Source organism: Nannobrachium achirus (assembly GCF_963921795.1).
Source record: "Nannobrachium achirus genome assembly, chromosome: 5".
Taxonomy (NCBI): domain Eukaryota; kingdom Metazoa; phylum Chordata; class Actinopteri; order Myctophiformes; family Myctophidae; genus Nannobrachium; species Nannobrachium achirus.
Window position 1 is genome coordinate 35,583,646 of NC_137814.1, and position 27,684 is coordinate 35,611,329.

The following is a 27,684-nucleotide window of genomic DNA, read 5'->3' on the forward strand; positions in this document are numbered from 1 at the left end:
TGTGCTGTCATTATGATTAGCCACAGCGGAAAAGCATTCTGAGCTGGTGCCAGCCATCTATACTTAGAACGGAAGACATTAAATGGAGACATACCTGAAGTGACACAAACTTGGCAGGGCTGAAATAGTTTCCAGATAGTTAATTAACCTTAGTGACTGGCACAGTGGTCTTGCACGGCCAGTCAGTCGCAACGAGTGCTGGGATAAATACAACCAGTCATGTTACAGACATGTCACAGCTCATACATGTCATCTGTGTACTGGCCGCTGTTACGCTTTGTTTAGAGCCGAATTCACAGGGTATTTTCGTCAAGGCGGAGAGAAGATAACTTTGTGTTATGCAAACACACCAGAAGTCTGGATCAGTAATTAGGTCAGGTAATTTAGGTCTGCATGCTGAATGACTCAAGTGTCCCTATTGATATCTGTAAGGGTAGTGATACAGCCCAGAAATATTTTAGAAAATTGTTCAGCTGCTTATATTTAACAACTATATATGTCACGGTTTGATAGAGAAACAGTACGATCGAGAAACGGAGCACTCGTCGTGCGGCACGGGGCGGAACAAGCGGTCGCTTTGAGCCACAACAACGTAGCGTCGGCAGGAATGATAGCGCCTCACCCCACGGAGGTTAGGGTTAGGGTTAGGGTTAGGCATAGTTTTACTGAGGTTAAGGTTAGGGTTAGGGTTAGAGTAAGGCATAGTAAGCTAATGGCTAAACACTGCCGAGCTAGGCTAGTAAATAAAGAAAGAGAAACGAGTGACGTCAGCGCCTACACTAGTGAATGGCTGTCGTCGCCATCTGGTGGTGATTGGTGTGTGGTGAACGACAAAACAAGCGCTCTTACCATGAACGTACTGAGTTACCCAAACGTACTGTAACATATATATATATATATATATATATATATATATATATATATATAATGTATTTTGTTATAGATATCCATTATTAATACACAGTATACCATACTGCTAGTGGAGGTAGAATTTAGAAGGGAAGGGTGATGGAGAATGTTCCTTTCCCAACACACAGTTAAAATGTACAATCTCAGAGTTGAGTATATAAAGTAATCTATCTATAAATGCGAGAAGTCTCTGCGTGTGTGTTTGTAATCCGCGTATCTCGAGAACCGTTCGTCCCACCGGCTTCAGATTCGGCACGCGCGTTCCCCGCCGCGGCATGGAGTGCAGTGCCGGGCCTCGACCCGACCCGACGCGCGGTTTTCCCTAACCGGCGCGAAACGTTCGGAATCTCCTTATGCGGAAATCGGCGCAAAATCGGCGCAAGCGCTGACTCATTGTGACATCACTGCAGTGCCGGGCGCAAGCACTGAGTCATTGTGACATCACTGCAGGCAGATACAGGGGCCTAGCCTCGACCCGACAGACTGAGATCTCCATATATGGGCATATGGGCAGATACAGAGATCTCCATATATGGGCAATACAGGGGCCTTGCCTCGACCCGACAGATATCTCCGTATATGGGCATAAAAGGGACACAGACAGATATATCTCCGTATATGGGCATAAAAGGGACACAGACAGATATATGGGCATAAAAGGGACACAGACTGAGATCTCCATGACAGATATCTCCGTATATGGGCATAAAAGGGACACAGACTGATACAGAGAATGGGCATATGGGCAGATACAGAGATCTCCATATATGGGCATATGGGCATAAAATGGACGCAGATATATGGGCATAAAAGGGACACAGACTGAGATCTCCATATATGGGCAGATACAGAGATCTCCATATATGGGCATATGGGCATAAAACATGGACACAGATAGAGTATATGGGCATAAAAGGGACACAGACAGATACAGAGATCTCCATATAATGGGGTTTGCATTAAAGGGTGGGGCATTCATTCCCTATTTACATCGTTCCCGAGTTGGCCAGGTCGCAAACTCCATATATGGGCATAAATGGGCACAGGCAAACAGATGGTCAAACCAGGTCCTACAGAGATCTCCATATATGTCAGAAAATGGACGTAGACAGATCTCTCCATATATGGGCATAAATGGAATTTAAAGCTACATTCTGGAACTTTAGTGAATAATATGATATTTTGACCAATCTGTACGGCAGATGTTTGAGGCCTGCTCTGCCTTTTGAGAAAACCCTTTGTTCGGAAATGAACCCTACTGGTTGACAAGTAGTACTGTCTGAAGCTAATGGATACTGTATCTCCCATGCCCAAATGGATGTTCTGTCTTAGCTCACTGGTAGAAATATTGTCTCCAACACAGGGGACCTAGGTTCAAATCCTAGAAAGGACATACAGTAAGTGATATAGATTGCGGCTTTAACAGCATTTCTGGCTCCATTTTAGCACACTTTTATTGTGCACTTCTGCACTTACTGTTTCCCTTTCAGCTTGCTCAATGAAGAAAATACTAAACGGGAAGGACTTCTCCCTTTCCTTTCGAGAGAAAACCTTTCTCTAGTTTGAAGTGTTACGTAGTCCAGACCTCATTCCGCTCTCCTCAGCCTATAGCAGGAGAATCTCAAGTAAGTAAAGTGGCAGTCCCCCCAGATAGGCAACACGTCCAAAACCTAACCTTAACATTTACGCGGATCGTTCTCCTGGTTTTGAACATTTCCACATTTCCCACCGCCATTACATATTGCTACATTCTGACACGATCATTAGAAGCCACATCTCCAAATCAAAATGTCTAGAGAAAGAAAGAAAAAGAAACATCTGGTGAATAACACCTCGTGGCTCATGGGAAGAAAAGGGGAGGGGGAGAGAGAAGAAAAAAGTCAACACGTTTTTGTCAAAAGAGATTGCATGTGTCAGAAAAATGGGTATAAAGACGGTGGAGTGAAGCCCAAGCTGAAATGAGGGAATGATGACACTTTCAGGGATGCGATTACACAAATGAATAGAAAACAGGTGTAATCGGCATGCACCCACCAGAGACTTTCCATTTCAGCAGCATTAATTTCTTACAGACTATATCACAGGCATCTTTCACTGTGAGGAACACTCTTTCACCTTTGGAAGGAGAACGTGCCCGTTGAACACATCTGCCCTAGACAGCATGCTCTCTCTCACACTGTGTAATCCATGGCAGTGACCCATACAAGAATGGCCCCTGCCACTGAGCACACTCCCTCCCCCCAGACCAACTGAGCTGGAGTTTGAGACCTTTTTTTATCCAGGCCTGGCCCCAGGCCAGCAAGAGTCAAGGTAGAAAGTTCACCACAGAAAACCGTCCAATTCCATAAATAGATGTCTGAAGTCTTTTTTATTATTATTATGTTTTTTATACAAACAAAGTAACTGCAATATTGTGTAACAATTTGTTGAGAAAACCTTGCCAGTTTGAAGACGTACATTAGCATGATGTTGATGCCAAAGCCAATTATGGCTGACAAGTCGGGTACCCCACCTCTATCCCCAGGTTCTGTGGACGTCATGCACCATGTCCATTGCCTGACTTGTTCCTGTCAAAATGGACCCCGATATTTTTTGCTTTAACGGTGCTGAGGTGATTTAAGAAACCCTAACAGAGAAAGACATGCGGTTTGTATTCTCATGGCTGTCTTGGCTTAAATGCCTCCAGACTCTTTATAAAGGGGGTGTAGGGGGTGATTTGCTGACGTTATTTACATGGGGAAGGTTTTGTAGTCTCCCTGTCGGCCAGCACATCAGGATTTTGGAATTCTTTGGCAGTAACCTACATCTGGATTTCTGTGCTTGCGGGTTGCCCCACCCCCTGACAGACTCTCACACACAGCCCGAGGCCTGAGCAACACTGAAACCCTTCTCCATTGTAAATGTTACCCCTCGTTGTTTCTTCCATGCCTATCAGCGTAGCATACAAATCGCACACATAAATACAAATGCTTGTAGATCGGCTATTTCTGGGCCACGTCACTAGTGTACCATATGGACATGGGGCCTTCCCCTGTTGCTTTGTTACAAGGGTGGAGGGAGGGTGAGAGCGGCCATCCTTCCTTCAGACCGCTGTTCTTCATGGAGCGTGTGGGGACCCTAGTCTGGTTTTCATCCCCGGTGCCCCACCCTGGCTGAAACACAATGGGATTGGGAGCAGGCCTGTGACTTTTAACTCACTCTGCAGATTCCATGCTCTGCCGCCAGTTTGGCCAATGCACAGCCGAGAATATTCCCTTGATGTGTCAGCCAGACCAGCTTTGAATCCAATCATAAGGCCATAGGTTCCCCCTGTAATAGTCCATCCATGTTCCTTCAGTTAGACACCAGGGAATTGCGTTTATGGTCAGCAATGTGGAAAAAGACAGATTGATTTTAGCCACAAATCTTAGGCCTTTCCGAGGTATTTTAAGGAGTAATTTACAGGTAGACAGTTGAGTTCACTAAATCCACATAGTAGTTGATCAGTGGATGACACTCCTTCTCGAGCAAACTTTAACTGGCAAAGAAGTATCTGAATTTATTTCTCACTTAGAGCACTCAATCTAACGTGCTGCTGTATTATACAGTTAACTTTACAACCCAGTATTCCATCCAGAGTGGATAATCAAATTTATGCTTTTCTCAGCTACCTCCGGGTCGTTATTGGCTCACCGCTTTCCTCCCAGGCTCATACAACATACAGTATGAATGAGCATTCTAATAAGAAAAAAAATTGCGGGGAGAATAAAAAACTGGAGTGAACGAGTGAAGGAGTCTGTCAGTGTGTCACGGCCCAGCTGTCCATCTGTCAAAATGTGAACCACGGCCCTGCAGACTTGAGTGTCTCGACAGTGGTTTTTTGGAGTGGTTTTCTCGTTGTAGCCGCCACCGTACAAACAAAGGCAGCCCCTCTAGGTTTATGTCCCATCCCTCTCCCTCATATTGGACTCAGAGGGCTTTAAGGCTGTAATTAAATTCCAATCCTTGCTCTCACTCCTCCACTGGCTGTCCCTGTCTCTGTGGGAGGCTGAGAAGCTGGGTTTTGCCGCCTGTTGTGGCTTGTTTGAAAGATCCAGATCCTCTGGAAACCCTTTCCATAACGATGGAATTCACACATGTGGTGTGGAGAGAGAGAGAGAGACAGAGAGGCAGAGACAGAACCTCTGTTCTGCTGAGACAGAGTTAACACCTAATTTATACTTTCCAGTGATAAACACGATGGTACATCACATTTATCACTTGAAAGTCTGTTGTCAACATCGACGCCGTTGTGCAACAAAAGGCACAAATTGGGCTTTACGGTATTAGCGTGCACGCTGTCCAATCTGATCATGCAGCGCAGAGACTAACAGCACTCATGCATGTTGTTAACCACACCACCCATAAATCCCTGTGGACAACTGGATTCATGTACTCTCACGTAAAGTCTTCTGTCATGATTCATCAGGGACCGCCAGTCACACCAAGAGCAGCGCCGTGTGCATGATTGTGCTGTTAGGGGCGCTATAATGTCGGGCTGAATAACGGCTGTTGCACTGTACCTTTCACATCCCCTTCCTTAGCAGACGGCCACCCACTGTCATAGCACAGATTGCTGGCATCAGTCCATAGCTAGGGCAACAAACTGGAATCAGCTGCAGCAGCAGGCCCTCAGTTGGGACCCCTGACAACGATATGAGGGGCTAGACCGCACAGGTCCGGTCCGGCAGGGACCAGCGGGAGAGGCAGGCTGAGTTCTGCACCACTGATCCAGAGTGACAGTGATGGACAGGTTTGGAGAGGAGAGCTGATGGCCTGGCTTTTCCCCCCGTCTGGACAGTGTTGGAAAAGATGGACAAGATGGTCGCAAGGCTTCAAAGTCCAGCAGGGTGTGTGTGTGTGTGTGTGTGTGTGTGTGTGTGTGTGTGTGTGTGTGTGTGTGTGTGTGTGTGTGTGTGTGTGTGTGTGTGTGTGTGTGTGTGTGTGTGTGTGTGTGTGTGTGTGTGTGTGTGTGTGTGTGTTGGGGTACTGATGCATGTGCACATGCATGTCAAACGGTCAAGCAGAGCAATAAATGTGCAAAGGCAACACTAAAATCTGAGCTCAAGAACCTTTTTTTTCCCTTCTCTCTTTTGGTCCGTTCTCATAAATATAATATGTCATAAATGTTCAGTAATTTAATAAGTATATTGTAGAAGATAAATGTCAGGCCAGTATATCATCTGGGCATGCTGGGATTGTAATAAGTCTAAGAACACCATGAAGGTAGGGATATATATTTGTGCACTGTTTGGAGTTAGAAGCCAGAGCTATCATAAAACAGAGCTATTTATCATAAAAAAGGATGCTCCTCTTCGTCTCCAGTTCCATCCAGGGTTGTTGGGGGTCCCTGTGCAAAGTCTGGTACAAACGTCCCCGGAGGCAGCAATTAATACTGAACTTATTAGACACTCTGCAGCCCCCTGGCTGCTTGGATCTAATCTGGACGTTAGCACCCTTGGTTGTGCCATTTACCCAGCTGTCTGCTCTGATGACTCATGTGCAGAGCACCCAAATTAATGTTTTTGGTTTCTAAAAGTGTGTGCGTACGTGCGTGTGTGCGTGCATGCGCATTCTGGGGTGGGTGTTGGGGCTTCAAGTCTGCAGCCTTTCAACGGCCCGCATCACGTAGCATAAAAATATATGTGCATGTATGTTATACTCAAGGACAACTAAGGCAACTCATGATTTTTGTGTTCTCTGTTTCTCAGATGCGAACATTACAGACAAGCAGAAAATGCTGTGTATCCTCTTTATGATGAAGTGGATGTCTTTTTACTCTGACTGACTGCTCATGCCAGAGTTACTGCAGCACCAGAAAAATATATGCCTAATACATTCAGGTCAGAGATTTTATTTTTCCCCTTTGGAAAAACAGCTAGAAAAGGAATCCACCCCCTCGCTCCCAGTTCTCCTCCAACTGGAGGTCACTACTGAATCTTATCGTCGTTGTCGGGTGGAAACCTTGTATGTCCAAAACCGTTTGTTTTGTATTTCTCATTTTAAAAATGATATAAACTAGTGAAAACCGCTGATCTACAAGCACACAACGCCTCGCACCGCGAGGCGTTGTGTGCTTGTAGATCTGCTGTTTTCACTACTTTTGTGCGACGGCCTTGTATGATGAAGCAGGGCTTTGCTTTGCGAAAAAATGTACAAATTTGAAACTTGGAGATACGAGGTTTCTGCCCGACAGTGACGTTATACAAAAAGAAAGAAAGAGAAGAAAAAGAACACAGACTCAGTTCGTTTTTCTATTGTGATTTAGCCGTGGTCGTGGCATGATTTAAGAATTATTGTCCGAGCTCTTAAAACACGAGCAAAATGTTCATGATATCCGATCATTCGTGCTATAGGAAGATTGGCATTGAACATTTGCAATCCCGGGGGAGGTTTGATATGGAAGGAGGAGCAGTTTCCTCCTTTCGCGTGAGGTAGTCGGGACAGCTCCGGCTTTAGGGGCTTTGTGAGGTTGTTAAATATGTTCCTGTTCACTTTTCCAGCTGCAGCCATTTTAATGGTGCATTAAACTCCTGCTGAAACCCCCCCACCAAAAGTCACCAGGGAAAACAAGAAATGCTCTTTGAACATCAAGAGGAGGGTCAGGGACAATCCGTTGGCAATATTACTATCTATTCTTGGGCGGGGGTGGGGGGGTGTAGCAAACTGGGCATTTTCTTTCAGGACATTTTAATTGTTCAAATGACGCATTTCTTTTCTACAGAATAACCAAAGCTGTATGGAGACTTATGGCAGGAATTATTTTTTGGTTCATATTCTTGACTCATATTATATTACTCCATTTAGCAAAATGTCAGCGTCTGCACAAAAGCTGTTGACTGGCATCCCTCACTTTTCCAGAGCACAGAAGTCACGCGACCGCATTATATCTGCCTGCAGTGCACTGTCAAGGCCGAGATCCAATCCTCCGAATGTCGGATGCATTTAGATAAACAGATTTTCCTCCATCTAGACTGTCAACATGAACATGTTGAACATTCATTCTCTCAGGCAGCATTCACAACGCATCCTTGAATCAAGATGTTTTCTGACTCATGCAGCCGAAAGAAAGAGGGAGTTCAGGACAAGAATATAAGCAGTACAAAGGATTGTCCCCGAGTGCAAACAGCATATTGTTACTGTCAGGCAGAAACCTTTTATCTCCATATTTTAATGTTGTGTTTTTTTTAAAACATCATATTATATTCTTCATATCGTCACTGTCAGGCAGAAACCTCGTATCTAAAAGTTTCAAATTTGTACATTTCTTCGCAAAGTAAAGCCCTGCTTCGTCATACAAGGCCGTGGCACAAAAGTAGTGAAAACAGCTGATCTACAAGCACACAACGCCTCGCGGTGCGAGGCGTTGTGTGCTTGTAGATCGGCTGTTTTCACTAGTTTAAATCATTTTTAAAATGATAAACACAAAACAAACGGTTTTGGACATACAAGGTTTCGACCCGACAACGACGATATTATAGCGTAAAAAATAGCAGATCTACTCGCTCTACAAAAATGCTCTACAAGATCTACTTAAAACAATCCAAAGTAGCAGATCGACTAGCTCAATTGTCGATCTGCTACTTTTGCGGTTTTTGAATTTGAATCCTGGAAGGTGACAGTTTTGGACATATGAGGTTTCCACTCAACAGGGACGAAATGTATTTCTGGATAGTTTTGTTCTGTTAAAGTTAAATGTTATGGACCCTTAAATACAGCTTATCATTAAAAGACCTACTTTGATCGTTTTATTGCATTTGGCCAAGATGTGGGACAGGATTAGACCTGACCAAATGTTACACAAGCCCTGCTCTATATATTTTCTGCATAGCGCTTCACATTGTAAGAAGTATTGTAGGGAAAAAGTATAGTGCGCAAACTTAAGTCTTTTTATTCTTTCAGACTGTCTTGCTGCTGCCGTAGGTGTTTTTTCTTTTCTTTTTTTTTTCTCAGATGTTACACAGAATAGAGAAACATCTGTTGTCTTTGTGAGTGTGTTTGCTGGAAGACTGTGTCTGTTCCACTGTTGCCTCTTTCATTTCTTTTTTTGTTCTTTTCTGTGGCACAAATGAAAGAAAGGGGAAAACATGAAAAATGTTTGGGGGAAATTCATGGAACAAAGGTAATAGTTTAAGAGGGAGGCATTCAGTAATGCTAGACTGAGACACTCAGATGTTCTTGTTATTATTCTGATGTTACCCATTTAGAACGGGTACACATTTTGTGTATCATTATTTTATGCTTTAACTATTGAAAAATAGCAGATATACAAGCTCACAGCGCGGCACCGAGTGCCGCGCTGCGAGCTTGTAGATCTGCTATTTTTGAAAAATCGTGAAAATTAGAATTTTGACCCGATTCTATAAGTGTCTTTTGAATCCTTCTAAGACTTTTTGAAAAACCTATGTTTCTATGTCAGCAATCTGGCTGGCCATCGTCTAAGAAAAGGTCCTTTTCACTTAAATGGAGCTAAGTTAGTCTGTTCTTGAGAGACTACTATGTCAGTGGTTCTCAAACCTTTTCATGTGAAGGACCCCCAAAATAAAAGTATTTGGCCACGGACCCCCATCTCAAAACATTTAGTTCCAGGGACCACCCAGAAGCAGAATTTGAGTTACAAACGTTCGCTTTGAAAATACATATATTCAAAGATTTGCACACATTTTCACGACTTTTTCAAAAATAGCAGATCTACAAGCTCGCAGCGCGCTGTGAGCTTGTATATCTGCTATTTTTCACTGGTTAAAGCATTTAATAATTCTAGGCCTAAATGGGTTAAGATGTAGCTATTACCAAAGCAGATCAAATCATAACATATTGTTCTTGTCATCTCCTTTTATATGCAACGAGAGCATTTGAAAACGTTTCCCATCAGCGAGTCTAAATGGTCCAATGCCTCTTTTAACTGTGATATGAATGATGTTTTGAGCAGGACATACTGTAGATGACGTTAAATTTCTCTCTTTTTCCTTTGGTTTAATTATGTTGATATTGCCAGGAAGAGGAGATGACCTTGATCAGCCCAGGCTCTGTCTTCACCAGCCCCCATACATCTGCCGTCACTTGTTGAACGCTATTATGGCAACATTATTTGTTTTTGACGGTAAGATAACATCTTGCATCCACTATCCAGTAACATGACGTAGGCCTACAGCACTAGCTCTCAGGGTTAGAGACGGTTTTAGTGTTTATGAAGACACAGCAGGGATGTGCAGAGAATGTTAAGAGAGGCAGGGGCTGAAATATCTAAAAGGGCCTTTTGGTGGAAATATTGAAAATAGCAGACCTCCAAGCTCACAAAGCGCCGTGCTGCGACGTGTTGTGAGCTTGGAGGTTGGCTATTTTCAGTACTTGATACCACACTGAACTAAGCATAAAAAAGGCAATGTGGTGTACAGCATGGATTTCTACACAGATGTTGCAATTCTTCCAAGTTCAGGAGAGTTTGGAAAAGGCAATTCTCTTGAATGCCTTCAGGTATGGCATGGAAAGAGGGCATTTGCATTTCTTTCACCGTAGCGAAAACTGAGTTAATGGTCTGGAGAGGGCACTTTTTACAGATGGATAAAAGGACAGGGGCTCAAGCCCCCTTTCATGCCTATGTGTGCATGTGCCTGTGACACAGTGAGATAGTTATTACTCATTCGGATGTGTGTCTGTGTGTGTGTGTGTGTGTGTGTGTGTGTGTGTGTGTGTGCGTGCGTGCGTGCGTGCGTGCGTGCGTGCGTGCGTGCGTGCGTGCGTGCGCGCGCGTGCGTGTGTGTGTGTGCGTGTGGCCGTGCGCGCGCGCCTGTGTGTGTGTGTGTGCATGTGACACAAAACCTCGTTGAAAATAAGCCTACATTTGATTTAATTTAACGAATACAAGAAAACAATAAAATGTTGTCACCACATAAAGCAGTGCAACTATCACCAATAGTTATGTTGGAAAAGACAAGCCTTTATTCACATTACTCCTTTCTTACCCTGTCACTTTGATTTCCAAACCAATAGCCAAAGGAAAGTTTGCATGGGGCAGTCTTTGAATGCGAAAGCCCGTCGACCATGACATTGATTTTCTTAGCTTCATGATTATCTCCACATGTTACTGTACTCTACACTGTACTTCAGGTTCAGAAGTGGCGTAAGTGATTAGACTACTGTAAGTAAATAAGCTGTGAATAAAACCCATTTAAATGGAGCATTTAGTCAAAGAGACCCTGCTGTTTAACGCTGTAAACCTTCCCACTGATCCAGCAGTGGAGTCGAGGAAGAGAAAAACACACACTCAGAGCTGTACCATGGCGAAAGAAAACATATGTGATCTTTTGTACATTTAGTTTACCATTGAAGTATTATCTTTATTGTTATACATTTTATATGTAGTATTATTATTATTATTATTATTATTAGTTGTAGTAGTAGTATAGTATTATATTATATTTTGAAAAATGTTGCTTAATTTTATTTTATTTTATTATTTTTACCTACAGTATACAACCTGACCTTCTTCCATCGATTCTACGATTTTGCTAAGACAAATAGAAAAGTGAACAATTATTTTGGAAACATTGTCTGTAATTATTTATCTCATAAAATAACACACACACACACACACACACACACACACACACACACACACACACACACACACACACACTATAGACTATATAATTCAATGCATTTCATAACTCTTTCTGCTCTGACATTTCAAAATACACTGAATTCAGACTGAGAATTATCATATACGGTGTAAGTAAATGTATTTTCAAATGTGTTTTACACGTTTGCATTTCATTTGCACTCAGTATTTTAATTGCACACACATGTGTTTTGATTTATGAAAACAATAACACCATTTTAAAAAGTAAAATTACTGCCATTGTTTGTTCTCTTTTCCCAAGGTTGTCTAAAATATCTAAAACTGGAGAACCATTTTTTTCCACCCTTTTTAGTAATTTAGGACAATTTTTCTCCAGAGGAAGCCATTCCTACTGGAATACCTGGATTAGTTTTGGACTAATAAGAGCAATATATTATGTCAACGTCTTAAGGGAATGCATCACATTATTAGAGCAGAAAGAGCCCAACATATAAACACATAGTCTGTAGCACTGGTTCCCAAACACTGGGAACCTACATTTAGTTTTTAATTCATATTTTTTCAAAACATTAAAAAAAAGAAAACATTCATAAAAAAAACTAAAATATTTCATGAATTAAAAACTAAATTAAATGTGTTTTTTTTCTCAGTAATTTCATGAAGAAAATCAAAGAAAACTCAAAGAAATGCCATCATTTAGAACACCTATGTTTGTACGAAGTTGTGAAAATAGCTGATCTACAAGCTCACAACATGTCGCTTCACGGCAATTTGTGAGCTTGTAGATCTGCAGTTTTCACTAGTTTGGGTCCCGGGCAAACATCTAATTTCTCTTTTGGGTCTCGATTCTAATAGAATTATTGTATTTTTGGCTTCACCACATTTCTATGAAGGGACTCTTGGGACCCAAACTTCACAAAAATATATTATGAATTAACACAGACACGCCCTATTGATATGCAATATCTGAAGAAAGAAATGCAATCTATGCGCATTGTGAGCTTGTAGATCAGCTATTTTCACTATTTTAGAACATTTCTGAATATGCCTTTTTAATTTTGGGTGGAAAAAGTCCTATAGAGAAAATAGCAGAGCATACAAGCTCACATGCTATTTTCAATATGTTTGAAATGGCTCATGTGATTAATTCATAACATAAGTTTTGTTTTATACAAATGACAATTTTATTTTATCACAATACAAATACAAAATACTGGTCTGCGAAATTTGAGATACAAATACGTATTATGTTTTAAATATATAGTATATTTAATAAAAACTGATTGATTGCTGATTGATTGCTGACACCAGCATGCTGACACCAGGATACTGACACCAGAATATTGATACCAGGATACTGACACCAGGATAATATCCATGATACTTATTCCAGGATACTGACACCAAGATACTGACATCAGGACCATGATACTGACACCAGTACAGACACCCATTTACCGGGTATGGGTCATACAGTAATATGGTTTTCAAAACAAAAATATTTACTGCATAAGTACATTTCCACAGGGCTTCGTTCACTAGTTGAGGCAAGGTAATATGAAGTCGCCCTACTCTGCTTCTCATTTGTGGTTGAATTTGTTCTGAGGATGGGTAAGCCAATCAGAGGCGGAGAAAACATGACATCTCACATTGTGGTTTTGTGATTTATTTATTCCACGGTACAAACCTGAGCAAATGTTTAAAATGTGTCAATTTGAGAATAAAATGACATAATAACGCGTACCTTATGTATTTAAAATACATAAAATGTAATAAATAATCAATAAATATACTTAAGTACAATGCTCAAGTACATGTTCTCTGTTACTGTACTCCACCGCTCCAATCTTTTGTAAGTCCAGTATTTCATAAGAGCCGTGACAGTTTACAGTGGGAGTGATCAAACTGTTGACATATTGTTGAATGCTGCTCTCATACGTCACAGTCCTTCATTCTTCCTTTCTCTGCCTGTGACCGTCTGCCTCTCTTCCTCTGTCTCAGACACACAAGCGAGAAAATATATCAAGCCTTTTTCAGCTGGACTGGAGGAGGCCTCTAGTGTATGTCCTAAACCATGCCAATCGTAAGCTCTTAATAGGCTTTCTTGTGGCAGTCTAACGTCCTCCTAATGCACTCTTTTTTTTGGCAGGGATAGTTTTGGTGAAATCCTAGCAAGCCCTAAAACAGCACAAGTAGACTACACTAGAATGGATAAAACTTATCCACTATTTTTTAATTGGAATATTTGCATCATTAGGAAATTTCAAAAAGAAACAAGACAGCATGGAATTACTCAAATCTAACAGCTCAGCACAATTTGTAGGTTACCATTGAAGATTCAAATTCTACGCTTACCATATGGGTGTAGGCCTGCAATTTCTCTTTCTCTCTCTCTCTCCCTCACACACACACACACACACACAAACACACACATACACACACACACACACACGCGCGCACGCACGCACGCACGCACACACACACACACACACACACACACACACACACACACACACACACACACACACACACACACACACACCCACACACACACACACACACACACACACACACACACGCACGCGCACACACACACACACACACACACACACACACACACACACAGGCTATAACTGTACTCTGAGACACTGACATGTGAGCTAATCTGATTGTAGTTTGTTTTTGCCGTTTGTGTAGGCAGAAATCCCTCCTTTTCACTGGAGCTATGGTTTTCCCCCCATCATACGTGTGCAGGGAAGCACACAGCTGAGGCAGTGCAGTGCGGTGCAGTGCAGTGTGACTGTGGCAGCAGAGCGGGAATAACGCAAGGAGCCACATTCAGATGTTCTTTATCTTCCTGCTGCAGAGTGAAATGTAGAGGAATGTAAGCTGTGCATTTACAGGGGCCCTGAGGTAAACCAATACTCCTTCTGCTTTGTGCCCGTACTAATGTAATTATGCATAGTTCCCGCTCTGGCTAAAGATTGCTATCCTAGAATATAAACATTTGTCCGCAAGAACGCCTTTTCGTTCTAATGTTTTCTCTCTCTCTCTCATTCTCTCTCTCTCCCTTTCAGACCCCTTAGAAAAACCTTGTTGGAATAGGTCAGAAAAGGGTTTTCTTTAACACAATGCTCATTTCAGTGTTGGCACAATGCATGTTAAGTCATTACCATTCAGTAAGATACAACTCCCTTCCAAACACCACAGACAAGCAGCCTTGAGGAAATGCACAGATACACAAGCAGATATATCCTCCACATTTTAGAATAGGTTCTGTGATCAGATTTTTAATGTAGCATCTTATTTGATGTCTTTTGAAGATGGACATGAAATAATGTCCAAGTCACCACAGGCTGTCAAACATCAAACAGTCTAAATGAAAATACGGTAATATTAGTCTTCTTGGACTGAGCCTCATTGCGCCTCCATATACCACTGCCCCATGAAAGCTGGGCTTTGACTGTGAACAGATAAAAGATCTGTTGATTAGTGAAGCACTTTCATCTCCAGGAAACTTCAACAACTCTTCATTTGCAACGCAAACACCTAATATCCTGCGCCATATAAAAGGAGGTGGTTATGGCAGAAGTAATAGTCAACAAATCTAATCGGGATTCAGAAGACGATAGATGGCTGGAAAATCATCTTGCTCAGATAAAAAAGAAAAAGAAAAAAAAATCTATGTTCATACACTCAAAAAGCCTGCAGTCATAAAGTGAAAACGACATGATCATCTGTACATTGTTCAATTTCACAATCCACTGTTCTTGAAGGTAATAGGGTGAGAGAGGTAATGCAGCACCCCAGATTACTCAGTGATAATGAACCAATATATATGCATCATGCAAAATCGACCCTAAAGCTTGGCAACGGCAGCTCAGCGCATTCATCCATCATGAGTTTGCCCTGTTATGAAAACACGGACAGGGGAATTCTCCTATTCTTCAGTGACCTCACATCTTCACATGAGTTTTTCATGTGAGGTCCACTGCTATTCGCCATGACAGTTCTCTTAATGTTTATAGTAAAGAGGCTTTCGTAGACAGCGCAAGCCCATTCCTAGTGAACTGTGAGTGGGTCATCAGCAATGTACAGTATTTAATTTGATTTAAAGCTGAACGGAAGCCAAGTTTCCATATCCTTTACAAACCTATTCAGTATCTCACAGGCCTTTTTGGATGGCTCTGTGTAAACCGAGAGGCTGATATTCAAACAACGAGGCAGAGCTCTGCCTTGGCCCGCTCGTCAGCCTCTGACAGCCAACTGGCACCCAGCGCAGACTAATAGAGTGCGCGTCACAGTTCCACTCGGCAGTGGTTAGATACATGTCTGCTGGAAGTAGGTGGGTGGTCAGTTGAACAAGGACGCCTTGGATGAAGCTCATTCTGACTATACTAAATCAGTACTTTAGAGACTCGTCAACCTTTCGTGACTGCAGTGCTGCGTCAGACCTGAGAGGATATATCACATTAACCTGTCCTTCATATGATGTTCTTCCATTTCACAGTCTGATCAAAAATGATGATGACATATCTTGTTAGCCCATGCATAATCACTGTCATAGTCACACTTGGCACTTGGCAGGACCTTGACAATTTTTCAATACATATTATCCCTCGTGGATGAGTTTCTATGTAAAATACGAATAAGGGAGAAGAGGTCTGAGAACAAGAAAAAATCTCACATTTATTTAATATCAAACAAGAGTTGAATTAAATATCAGCTGATGATGGGCTTTTACAAAAGAAATCAAATGAACCTAACAGTGCTGAAACAAGTCACACTTTTCAACCATGTTCTTTTACCCCCCAAGATTTTTTGAATAGCTCAGTTAATAAATTAATTAGTGTCAAAGAATGAAATATGTTTGCAAAACTGCAAGATCGCATTGACACAAAGAAATTCTTGAAACCTGACAATTTCTTTCAAGTTAAATAAATTACACAAGTATCCAATTCACTCCAAATCTGTGCATGGCATGGTGTTAACAAAATATACTACTGGCAAAACTGATCATTCATGAAAGCAAAAGCACTTCACAAGCAGGGACTGAGAGAGTGAGCATGGTATTTCATATGGTATTTCAGATTCTCTCCAAACATCTTTTTCATATTCAAACATACTACAAGTCAACTGTGATAGAGTTAAAAACACACCATTTTGAGAACAACGTTGTCAGAACTATCCTCTTAACATTTAAAGGACGTAGCCTACAGTCTTTACCGAATGGATGCCATTACATTTTCTTCTTTTCTTTGAGAGTTTTTGTACACCCTTTACACTAGTGGTACAGCAAAATATATTTTCTTTAGCTGTTAACTTTGACAACAGTTAAATGTGCAATAGAGAAAAATATAAGGCCTGAGTCTGAATTAGTGGTTGCTTTAATTTTATAGTCCTGACTGACTGTGTACTGGAGACACACTTCTTCTAATTCCTATAATTCAGGACTAAACTCATCCTTGTTGTGGAATGTCCTCCAGAAATATTTCAGGAGTGTTCCATAGTTCTAAACTTGGGATTATGACCCCCATTCCCCTGTCCTTTATTCTTCCACCTTTCTTTCAATACAATACAATTGCAGGCTGGACAGGGACAGCGCCAGGCTTCTCTCTGACACACAGAGCGGTCTGTACATTATTCTCTGCACCTCTTCTAGTTCGACAGCAGAGCAATTCCAGTCCACAGACGTCTGGTCTCAGAAGGACTCTTTGAGCGCTCACGCACTTGTGCGCGCGTGTGTTTTATGAAGTCTGTGTGCAAAAGTCATCCATTCCTTCCATTTCCACCACTTAAAAAAAAAAGAAAAAACATTTCACTTCCTTTTCTAACAGGAAGGGCATTTAGAGTGCAGAGCAGAACTTGGCAACAGTTTTGACATCAACCAAAAGCACCCATGTGTTCCGACCCGTGCAAAACAGACGATGGTTGTCCACCTGCTCAGAGACTGGTAATGAGCTGCATCTGTCCGTCCTTGGGGGCCTCGCCCTCTGGAACGCAGTCCTCAGTGCCAGCTGGGAGGATGCACCCGTCACTGGTGCCCCGGTTTATGTGGTAGTAGGACAGCGGCGGGGGCCCGTCCCCCAGCTCGGGCATGCTCTTGTGATAGACGCCCTCACTGTCGCTCCTGGGGGACGGGGAGCGGTCCTCCTCTTCCTCGGTGGGGTACGGCGAAGCCGAGGGCGAGGGCGAGTCTCTCAAGTTGGGCATGCTGGTGTACAGGGAGTCTCTGTTGTTGTTGTTGTTGGGCGACTGGGAGCCGGCGTCCTCCGCTGCCGTGACAGTCTCTGGGCCGGGGCCCCCGCAGCCCCCCTCCAGGCGCCTGGGGGCCTTCTGGGCGCTGTAGAGGAGGGAGTGAGTCCTCTGGGGGAGCAGCGGGGCCTCCAGCACCTCCTTGTGGTGAGGGTGTAGCAGCAGCTCCAAGGTGGCGTGGCCGCCTCCTCCCCCGCCCCCTCCCCCCCTGGGGGGGGACGAGGCCTCGGCGTGGTCCGCCACGATGGCGTCGTCCTCGCTGCCGCTCTCGCCCCCACCTCGGTCCACCATGGCCCTGGTCTGGGGGGCCGGGGGAGCCCTGCTGCTGCTGTCCCTCTCCCTGGGGGCGTCGCGGCCCTTGGCGGCGGGGGGGCCGCCGCCGCGGGGCCGCAGGTTGTTGTGGACGATCTCGGAGATGATCATCTTCTCGAAGGTGGCGTCGTCCAGGGTGAGGGCGCCCAGGTCGCCGGGGCCTCGCACGCCCACGTCCTCGTAGTCGCCGCCGCCGCGCAGGGAGTAGCTGTTGTTGAAGTTGCCGTTAAGCGGGAGGGTGTCCATGGCGCTGATGTCCCTGCTGTTGGTCAGAGAGTGCTGTCCTGCAACGAGAGAAGCAGCAGCGCGTTAGAGGGTCGCTGTGTGGCTGTTCAGAGCAGTCCGTTTCTGAATCACCACCACATACAGCTCCATACTGCTCAGGAGACTCTTTGATCTCTGCCTTAATAGGCCTAGAATTATTGAATGCTTTAACCAGTGAAAAATAGCAGATATACAAGCTCACAGCGCGGCACCGAGTGCCGCACTGCGAGCTTGTAGATCTGCTATTTTTGAAAAAGTCGTGAAAATGTGTGCAAATCTTTGAATATCTATTTTCAAAGCGAACGTTTGTAACTCAAATTTTGCTTCTGGATGGTCCCTGGAACTAAATATTTTGAGATGCGGGTCTGTGGCCAAATAAATATAATTTTCCTTCACGTGAAAAAGTTTGAGCACCACTGAAATAGTAGTCTCTCAAGAACAGACTAACTGAGCTCCAGTTAAGTGAAAAGGACCTTTTCTTTGACGATGGCAATAGCCAGATTGCTGACATAGAAACATAGGTTTTTCAAAAAATCTTGGACGGATTCAATAGACACTCATAGAATCTGGTCAATATTCAAATTTTCATGATTTTTCAAAAATAGCAGATATACAAGCTTGCAGCGCGGCACCGAGCTTGTATATCTGCTATTTTTCAATAGTTAAAGCATAAAATAATGATACACAATAATGTGTACCCGTTCTAAATGGGTTAAAGGAGTAGTTCACCCCCAAAATGACTTTTCTTCTATTGATTACTCATGCCATGGAGACTTGGCCCTGGATGGGGACCCAAATCAGGGTCGTCAGGGTAAGTTTACTATAATACATTTTTTTGTCTTAGGAATGTGACAAAAACCAAAAAGTCTCCATGGTGTGAGTAATCAATCGAAAAAAAAAGTCATTTTGGGGGTGAACTACTCCTTTAAAAATGTATACTGCGTATATTATGTAGGCCCTAAATATATACCTTTAAAAAGTTTAGAAAGTTCCGAAATGTTTTGGTAAAAATCAATTTGTTACCCCATCATAACTTTCCTCATTATACCTGAATATCATTAAAGCCAATCCAGAGATTATCCTGAACAGTATTTGACATATGAAAAAAGAAGGCAGAAAAAACACTAAAAACATCAAAACAGCAACACACTGATATGTAGAAAGAAGCCAGGTATCAACAGAGAAACAACAACAACAACGACATCAATGGACGATGAGGAGAGTCAAAGAGAATAAACAGAAAAAGCAAGCTGGGGGGGGAGCATTGGTAAACGATGAATAAAACATTCCACCCGTTAAAAGAAAGCAAGACAAAAGAGTAATGTCGAACACAGACGGCCAGCCACCTCTCTGCACTGGGGCCCACAAAGCACAGCAATACCCCCCCCCCCCCCCCCCACACACAGCACACGCACACACACACGCGCGCGCGCCCACACACACCAGCACACACCAGCACAGACAGGCAGGGTGCAATGACTCACTTTGCCACCACTCACATCATGTGTGTCTGCTGAGATTATCTGGCCTAAGAACTGCTGATGTGCAAAAAAAAAAAAAGAAAGAAAAGAAAAAAATTGAAAAAAAAGTAAAACAGATGCTTTTTTTCAATTGCAGCAGAAACTAGATAATTACTGAAATATGACAAAAAAGTGGAGGCTTGTAAAATCAGGCCCGGATTCAGTCAGTCCAATTTAAGATAATGTCCTTACAATTAGAGATTTGAAACAAATGCGACCAGTTTAAAAATTCACTTCAGATAGAAAAATGGCAGCAAATTAGAGTTTGTTTGGTACAGGACACACTAAGGACAACTGAATCCTGGACTCAGCAGGTGGAAGGGCACAGCAGCAAGCACATTTCTCTTTTTCTATAAATAAATGACATTAAAACATTATGTCTTTCTCTCTTACGGGTGTAACTGATTTTAAATTACTTATCTGGTACAGTAATTCTTAACCACACAAAATAAGGTTTTTCGAAGCAGCATGACTGACCACGGCACGATTACACTGTAATATCCTGAGTTCATTTTAACTCAGATGTGTGTACAGATTTGCCCAAATTATGGACCCTAACGCCATTATCTCTAAGAGTTAAATTAACACTCAGGATTAGCAGTAGATTGGGAATGGCAGATGATCTGCAAATCTGTGTGTGAATATTTGTAACTCAAATTTTGTCCCTAGAACAAAATATTTTGAGATGGGGGTCTGTGGCCAAAATAAATATAATTTTGGGGGTCCTTCACAAGAAAAAGTTTGAGCACTGCTGACATAGAAACATTTTTTTTGTTTTGTTTTTCCAAGGATTTGAAATATTGAAATAAAATGTTTGAAAAATAGCAGATCTACAAGCTCACAGCATGGCACAGAGTACCACACTGTGAGCTTGTATATCTGCTATTTTTCAATAGCTAAAGTACCCAGGGCCCAGAATTTGGTGTGACACCCCTGGATGAGCCTATAAATGAGAGGGTCTGCCTCATTTCTCACACAGTAAAAGACGGGAGACTGAAGCCTTTCAGATAAATGAGTCTGAAAAGTGTGAGACTGAAAAAGATTGCAGCTCTAGAGAGGCACCAGTGCTGCTCGCGGAGAGAAACGAGCGTAAAAACACACATCAAAGACATTTCCAAAGAGAGTGCAGGGAGCGGGGAAAAGAGCGAGCGGGCAAAAAGGGGGGGAAGAGAAATGACAAAAGAAATTTCCCTGAATACACCCTATTCCAGATTTGCATTTGTTTATGCACAGGCAGTCGTTTTATAGCAGACAGGTATTGTCTACCGGGAGAGGGGGGGAAATGATGTGAACAGGATTTAACTGGACACCGCGACAGCTGCACTCTGGGAAGCGTTCCAGCGGAGATTCGTCCAAGATGTTCTCTTTACCGTTTTTAACTGCATGAAATGAACATCTGCAGAGTATTTCTTCATATTAATACACTTATAATAGCAGCCAGGATCATCCTTTTTGCAGGGGCTAAATGTGATGACTATAGCAGACGAACATTTGGAATAAACTCATGTTTAACTCGACAGTCACTCTCAGTCTCAAGTGTGTATTTCATACTTAGCTGGTGATCTTCACACCAGGTTTTGACATTTGCCTGTTACACTCTTGCCTATTATTCCAAAGCCTGTTTCCATGTGTTAAAATCCTTCTTGCAATTCTCTAGTTTGTCAGCACTTCTTTATCTGTTAGTCGATAATGAACGTATTTTAGGCCTTAAGTATGTGTAGTATTTCCCTGGTGGTTCGGTGTGTCTCCCCAGTGTTTCCACATGGTCAAGTAGAGTATGCCTGTGGGACACATCAGCTGGGGGGCGAGAGGTGAGGAGATGATTATTCTGACACTCAAAATAAACGCTTAATCAAACGTTTCCACTTTTTCCAATGAAATGTGTTATCAAGGAAATTGTCACTTGCGTAAGTAAATATCTCAGTGCCATAATGCCTTAATATGTTATTACTACAGTGAGATTGTGAGAGATTTGAGCACAGAGAGACACAGTTTGCTGAAAGCCTTTGATTGCCACACAGCGATTGTTTGACCCGCAATCTCGCCTCATTATCAGGCGGACTCACACTCTTGAGTGGTCTCTATTGTGCTGTAAGTGAGCTTGTAGACGCGTCAAATGGAGACGACGCCGAGTGCAGTAGCTAAACTATGCGCGTTCTTCCTTCCTTACACACATTTGCCATAGCGCTGCTTTCTCCCATTCCCTTTCATCATCAAATGCCTCTGAACATCCAAGGGTTATAATTCTGCCCGCATTGCGTCATGTGCTCCCATTTTTCCCCCTTTTTGCTCTAACAGTGGGTAACTAGGTCACAGTACACACTGGCAGGATTCAAATCAAACTGGGAACAGCCTGTACTTGACCAAAAAATAAATAAATAAAAATCTTCAACATGTCAATGTGTTGTACAGATATCATCCACACTCAAACTAGAGTTATAGGGAAATGGTCTAAAAGATCTGGAGAGAAATGTAAGCATAGATTCAACACAGGGGAATTCCCATATGTCTCTTCAAGTAGTCTAGATAAGATAACGGTGGCCGCTTGGAGCCGTATCTCCGCCTGTGTTTAAAAAGGAATTACTGGCGTAGATAAGACTTAAATACAGAGTGAGTGGGGATGAGGAAAAGGAAGTGGTGAATCCAAACGGCAGTGAGTGATTTCCAACCCTTCTGGTTGCATGCTGTGTCGGAGCCACCGGGCCAGAGCCCTCCGTCTCTCCCCGTCTTTTGTTTGATTTCTTAGACGCAACAACACAAAGCACTGATCCATACAAGAATGAGAGGTCAAGGGTGGATGTGCACCTGGAGAGTGAAAGGCCGGTGGAGAGGGGGTGTTGCATACCACCGTTTCCGCCAGCAGGTTGTTATAGGGGTTAGTGTCGTGGGCTCGGAGGAGAGGGTTAGTTAGGAGGTAGTTGCCAGTCATCCCTGAAATAACAGGAAGAGAGAAGGGGTGAGTGAGAGAAGGGGGACACAAAGCAAAACAGACAGACCACAGGGAAGAAATAGGCATTTTGCACAGAGGTTGGGACATGTCACTGTCTGTGGCAGTTAGCCGGGTGGTTGTCGACATAAACAAAAGGCCTACATTTGTTGTCCCTAATGTGACAACGGCAAAGATCTATAACCAATGATTCGCCTGCCTTCAATTAGGAATAAAAGAACAACATTGCTAACGTTGGTTAAAGCAAGACGTTGTCCAAACACATAGCCGATGTAACTGACAAACAATATTATTGTGAAAAGTGTGCATGATTACAGTCTTGTCCAAACGGCATTACTATATTGTTTATGAGAACCAAATTCCTGTAAACAAAGCTCATCCAGTCGAGACAGTGGATGAAACATGTCTCATGTGGCCCGCAGTAAACAATACCATATCCACTACCTTCCACGGTGTGGGTTTGGTACTTCTTCAAGAATGTAATAACTTGCTCAGTCATTTCGATGGATCTCCAGAATACTGTGCGCTGGCAGATCAATTCATCCGAGCTAATTCACAGCCACAGCCAGCATCGTCAAGGCACTGTCTAGAGAGCCTGAACTTGAGAACACTCAGATCTATCTTGAAACCTGCACTGACCTCCATCTGCTTTCCCTGATCCCCACCCCACCGCAACCCCCTGCCTGTAGCCTGACAATCAAGCCCGGGGTGAGGATGAGTAAGAGAGTCTCCTGCACAGCCAGGATCTCTTCTCAGGGTCATTGAGAGTTGAGCACAATCTAAACATCGGCAGCACAGTAAATATCACACGTCTTCTCTTGCTCTCTCAAGGATACAGACATCACTTTATTGCGGGGGCAGTGGTGGAAAAAGTTACTCACACATGTGTTACTTAAGTAAAAGTATCGATACTGCAATGTAGAAATACACCGTTAAGGGTGCCCTCACACCAAAATACCTATGAGAGTGGAATCCGCGTTCCGCCAATGCATTTCAATGAGAGTGAAGCGGTTTCATGCCAGCAGAGGATTTCTGCAAAAAACGCTCCCTTCTCATTGAAATGCATTGGCGGAACGCGGATTCCACTCTCATAGGTATTTTGGTGTGAGGGCACCCTTAACAAGTAAAAGTCCGGAATTCAAAATGCACTTGAGTAAAAGTACAAAAATATTGGCATCAAAATGTACTTAAAGTACCAAAAGTAAAATGTTTGAAAATAGCTGATCTACAAGCTCACAACGTGTCGCACCGCTATTAGGCTATTTTCAAATAGCCTAGGTATAAAATAGTGCTTAAGTCGTTAACGTATGTTTTATAATATTATAATTTATACCAGCAAAGTAACTAGTAACTAAAAGTTTTCAAATAATTGTATTGGAGTAAAAGTACAATATTTGGATCCGAGATGTAATGGAGTAGAAGTAAAAGTATTGGAAATTGGAAATACTCATATAAAGTACAAATAACTCAAAAGTGTACTTAGGTACAGTACTTAAAGGAGCTATAGTCAACTTTTTCTTGAAAAACGGACGCTAAAATAAAAATGTTTCGTAAATATTTTATAAAAAAGATTAAGCTTCATATATGTGTATCTATTCAAAAATGACCACAAAAAGCGTAAAATAATGATAAAATAATCATTTTGGCCATTGTCAGGCTGACTTTGTTTATATTCCTCTTCTATTCTCTTATATGGATTGATAAGGGATGTAAACAAAGTCAGCCTGACAATGGCCAAAATGATTATTTTATCATTATTTTATGCTTTTTGTGGTCATTTTTGAATAGAAACACATATAAGAAGCTTAACCTTTTTTATAAAATATTTACGAAACATTATTTTTATTTTAGCGTCCGTTTTTCAAGAAAAAGTTGACTATAGCTCCTTTAAGTAAATGTACTTAGTTACTTTACACCACTGTGCGGGGGCATTGCCACAAACTTTTATGAGCCATGATCATTTAAGTGTTATTTTTGATCGCTCAACGCTAATCTTAACAAACCCAACAACACTAAATCAAGTTTCATCTTGAGAGGGGAGGGGGGCGGTTTCGTCTCGAACTGCCGCAGTGCCGCGTCAGTGGCGTCTTTTGAAGTGTTCATTTTGAATTCCGGGCCTCGTCTCAAAGAGAATAGGGCATGCCTTCTCCTTCTCGTCTGGAGGAGGAGACGGTTGCAGTCTCTTACCCTGGTTGAGTGTGGAGGTGCTGTTGATGTCTCCCGAGATGAAGGAGGACTCTGACTGCTTCCTGACCGTGTCGTTCCACATCCTCCTGATGCGGCTCTGTGTGCACACAGCAAACATAACACTGATCAGCACTCAAATCAGTTTACTCAAGTACTCAAGTACAATTAGTCTTTTTTATTTTATTTACTGGAATATTTCCAATGTTCAGTATTTTTACTTCTACTCCACTACATCTCAGAGGCAAATCTTATACTTTTACTCCACTACAATTATTTGAAAATTAGTTACTAGTTACTTTGTAGATTTGGATAGACCTTACCCACTTCAGCCCTATATACATTTTGGCCATTTGAAAATAGCCAATCTACAAGCTCACAATGCGTTGTGATGCGACACATTGAGCTTGTAGATCTACTTGTAGATTTTCAAATATTTTGTATGCATTTGAAAACTTGTGAAATGGGACATTCTGCATAAGGAGTACTTTCTACTTTTGTACTTTAAGTACATTTTGATAGCAATACTTTTGTACTTTTAGGGTGCCCTCACACCAAAATACCTATGAGAGTGGAATCCGCGTTCCGCCAATGCATTTCAATGAGAGTGAAGCGGTTTCATGCCAGCAGAGGATTTCTGCAAAAACACTCCCTTCTCATTGAAATGCATTGGCGGAACGCGGATTCCACTCTCATAGGTACTTTGGTGTGAGGGCACCCTAAGAAGACTTCAACTTGTAACAAGAGTATTTCTGCATTGCAGTGTTGATACTTTTACTTCAGTAAAAATGTGTATAGTTTTTCCACCACGGCACTAAAATCAGTTGGCGCTCTTGTTCAGCCTCCCGGCCCTGTGGGACGCTGGTGCTATGTGTGCTTTTGATGCAAACCAGTGCTAGCAGCTGTGATTTAACTAACTGCTTGATGATCAATAGATTCAGGTACATAGTGCTAGGGATGAAACCAACCCTGCACATCGTATTGACCCAACTAGGAGAAGAACTCAATGCACCGTTAAACATGCAATCCGAGAGCTATACAGTATAGGCCTCGGGTGTCTCTCCTTTCCCTCAGTAGGAAGAACATAATCAACATCTTATTCCCAATTTGGTGCATGTTGTTCTAAAACCGATATTGGTTTGGCCAATATATCGGTCATTATTGGATTTTTTTTGACGACATTGGGAACAGCAATTATGCTGTCGATGAGTCCGAATTTTGAACAACTTTCAAACTAATTTTGATCGACATGTCAATATAGCAGAGAAAATAAAACAATTAGCAGAACCACAAGATCGCGTTGCAACACATTGTGAGGTTGTTATATTTTGAATAGGGCTTAAGTTATTCAATAGAAACTAGACCGGTGCACGTTACCAGACGCGGTACCAGCCTACTCAGGAATGATCTGCGGTTCTGGACAACCACCTATCTGACCGACTCAACACCAAGCACTCAACTTCCTCTGGTCGTCTGTGAAGCATGTGACGAATTTGAAGTTGTTCGGTCGACCGGTTCTCGAGATGAACTACAGACGTACATACAGAGATTCCGTGCATTTATTGAAAGATGTAAAGTAAATAAGCCTGGTCGAGCCATGAGGCCCATAGGGCCCTACCGGTATCTCCTGTTTCTGTAGCGTGAGGCAGCTTGATGCACAAGTGCACCCCCTGGAAATGACGCTAGTATGACGCAGGGATTCACCCCCAATCCAACCCTTGATGCTGAGTGCCAAGCAGGGAGGCATTGGGTCCCCAACAAGGGATCGAACCCCAACCTCCCAGTCTCAGGGCGAACACTCTAACCACAAGGCCACTGAGCTGGTCAAATTGTAAGATGTATTTGTGTTTATTTTATTTGTTTACTTATAAGTTACTTGTTCTCAAATGAATCAAATATGTTTTGCTAATTGATTCTGAACTTTTGCACTACTTTACAAAAATGTCTGTCAAAACATCAGTCAGCAGTGGTCTAGGTTTTTCCAAAATCAGTATCGGTATAAGATCCAAACATGTGGCATGGGTCAGGCTCCATGTTGTACCTGTGTAGCAGATGAGTAGCGGGCAGTGGAGCGGGAGGTGGCTGTCTTGGCTGAACTGTGGGGGCCTTCTGAGGGCAGGCCTCCGCAGCACTGGGACTGCCGGAAACATTTGCTGTACTCTTTACGGACCTGCAGGGGGATGCAAGATCAGAGCGACTAAGAACAGAGTGAACACAGACAGTGAAGGTCCCTCTGCCAAGGGACATGTCAAATCCAAATCTTAATTAAACGCCATCCGAGGCCGCCCACAACAGTGCAAATACAAAATGTGCGTGTTACTTCTATCATGACAGCATTTGGGAAGATGAGACGTTTGGGAAAATGTGAATTAGTCATATCAAACAGTAAAGTGTTTGTGAAATACACATAAAGATATCTTTAGCCCACTGACTATGAATCACAGTACACTTGACATTACTGTTGATCATTTTCTGGAGCATATCAAGGTTTGTTTTTTACTTTTGAGGAAGCCATTGATTGGATTCAGTTAAATTCAGTATGGTATGAATCAAATGGAAGTTGTTTGCGAAAGGTAATCCAACACATCAAATATAATTGCATGAAAAGTAGTAAAGAGAGAAAAGACACAACACAATTCAAGCCTTTGCGCAACGGAAACATTTGAATGACTATGGAGAAAACTGGTCGCCTC

General features: G+C 42.6%; 1 protein-coding gene across 2 annotated transcripts in view; it reads right to left on the reverse strand.

Annotated features, from left to right (window-relative positions):
- Positions 1 to 16,251: 16,251 nt before the first annotated feature.
- The window catches only part of LOC308286249 (adhesion G protein-coupled receptor L2-like), a 106,777-nt gene continuing 95,344 nt past the window's right edge, over positions 16,252 to 27,684 (reverse strand). Inside the window, exons 18-21 of one of the 2 annotated variants that reach the window (XM_080727224.1) lie at positions 27,033 to 27,161; positions 24,995 to 25,091; positions 22,666 to 22,791; positions 16,252 to 18,360 (exon numbers count right to left, since the gene is read on the reverse strand). In XM_080727224.1, coding sequence (XP_080583350.1) covers positions 17,453 to 18,360; positions 22,666 to 22,791; positions 24,995 to 25,091; positions 27,033 to 27,161 — 1,260 coding nt within the window. In that variant the 3' untranslated portion in view covers positions 16,252 to 17,452. The remainder of the gene's footprint in view (positions 18,361 to 22,665; positions 22,792 to 24,994; positions 25,092 to 27,032; positions 27,162 to 27,684) is intronic. The other variant, XM_080727225.1, reaches the window with a different exon arrangement.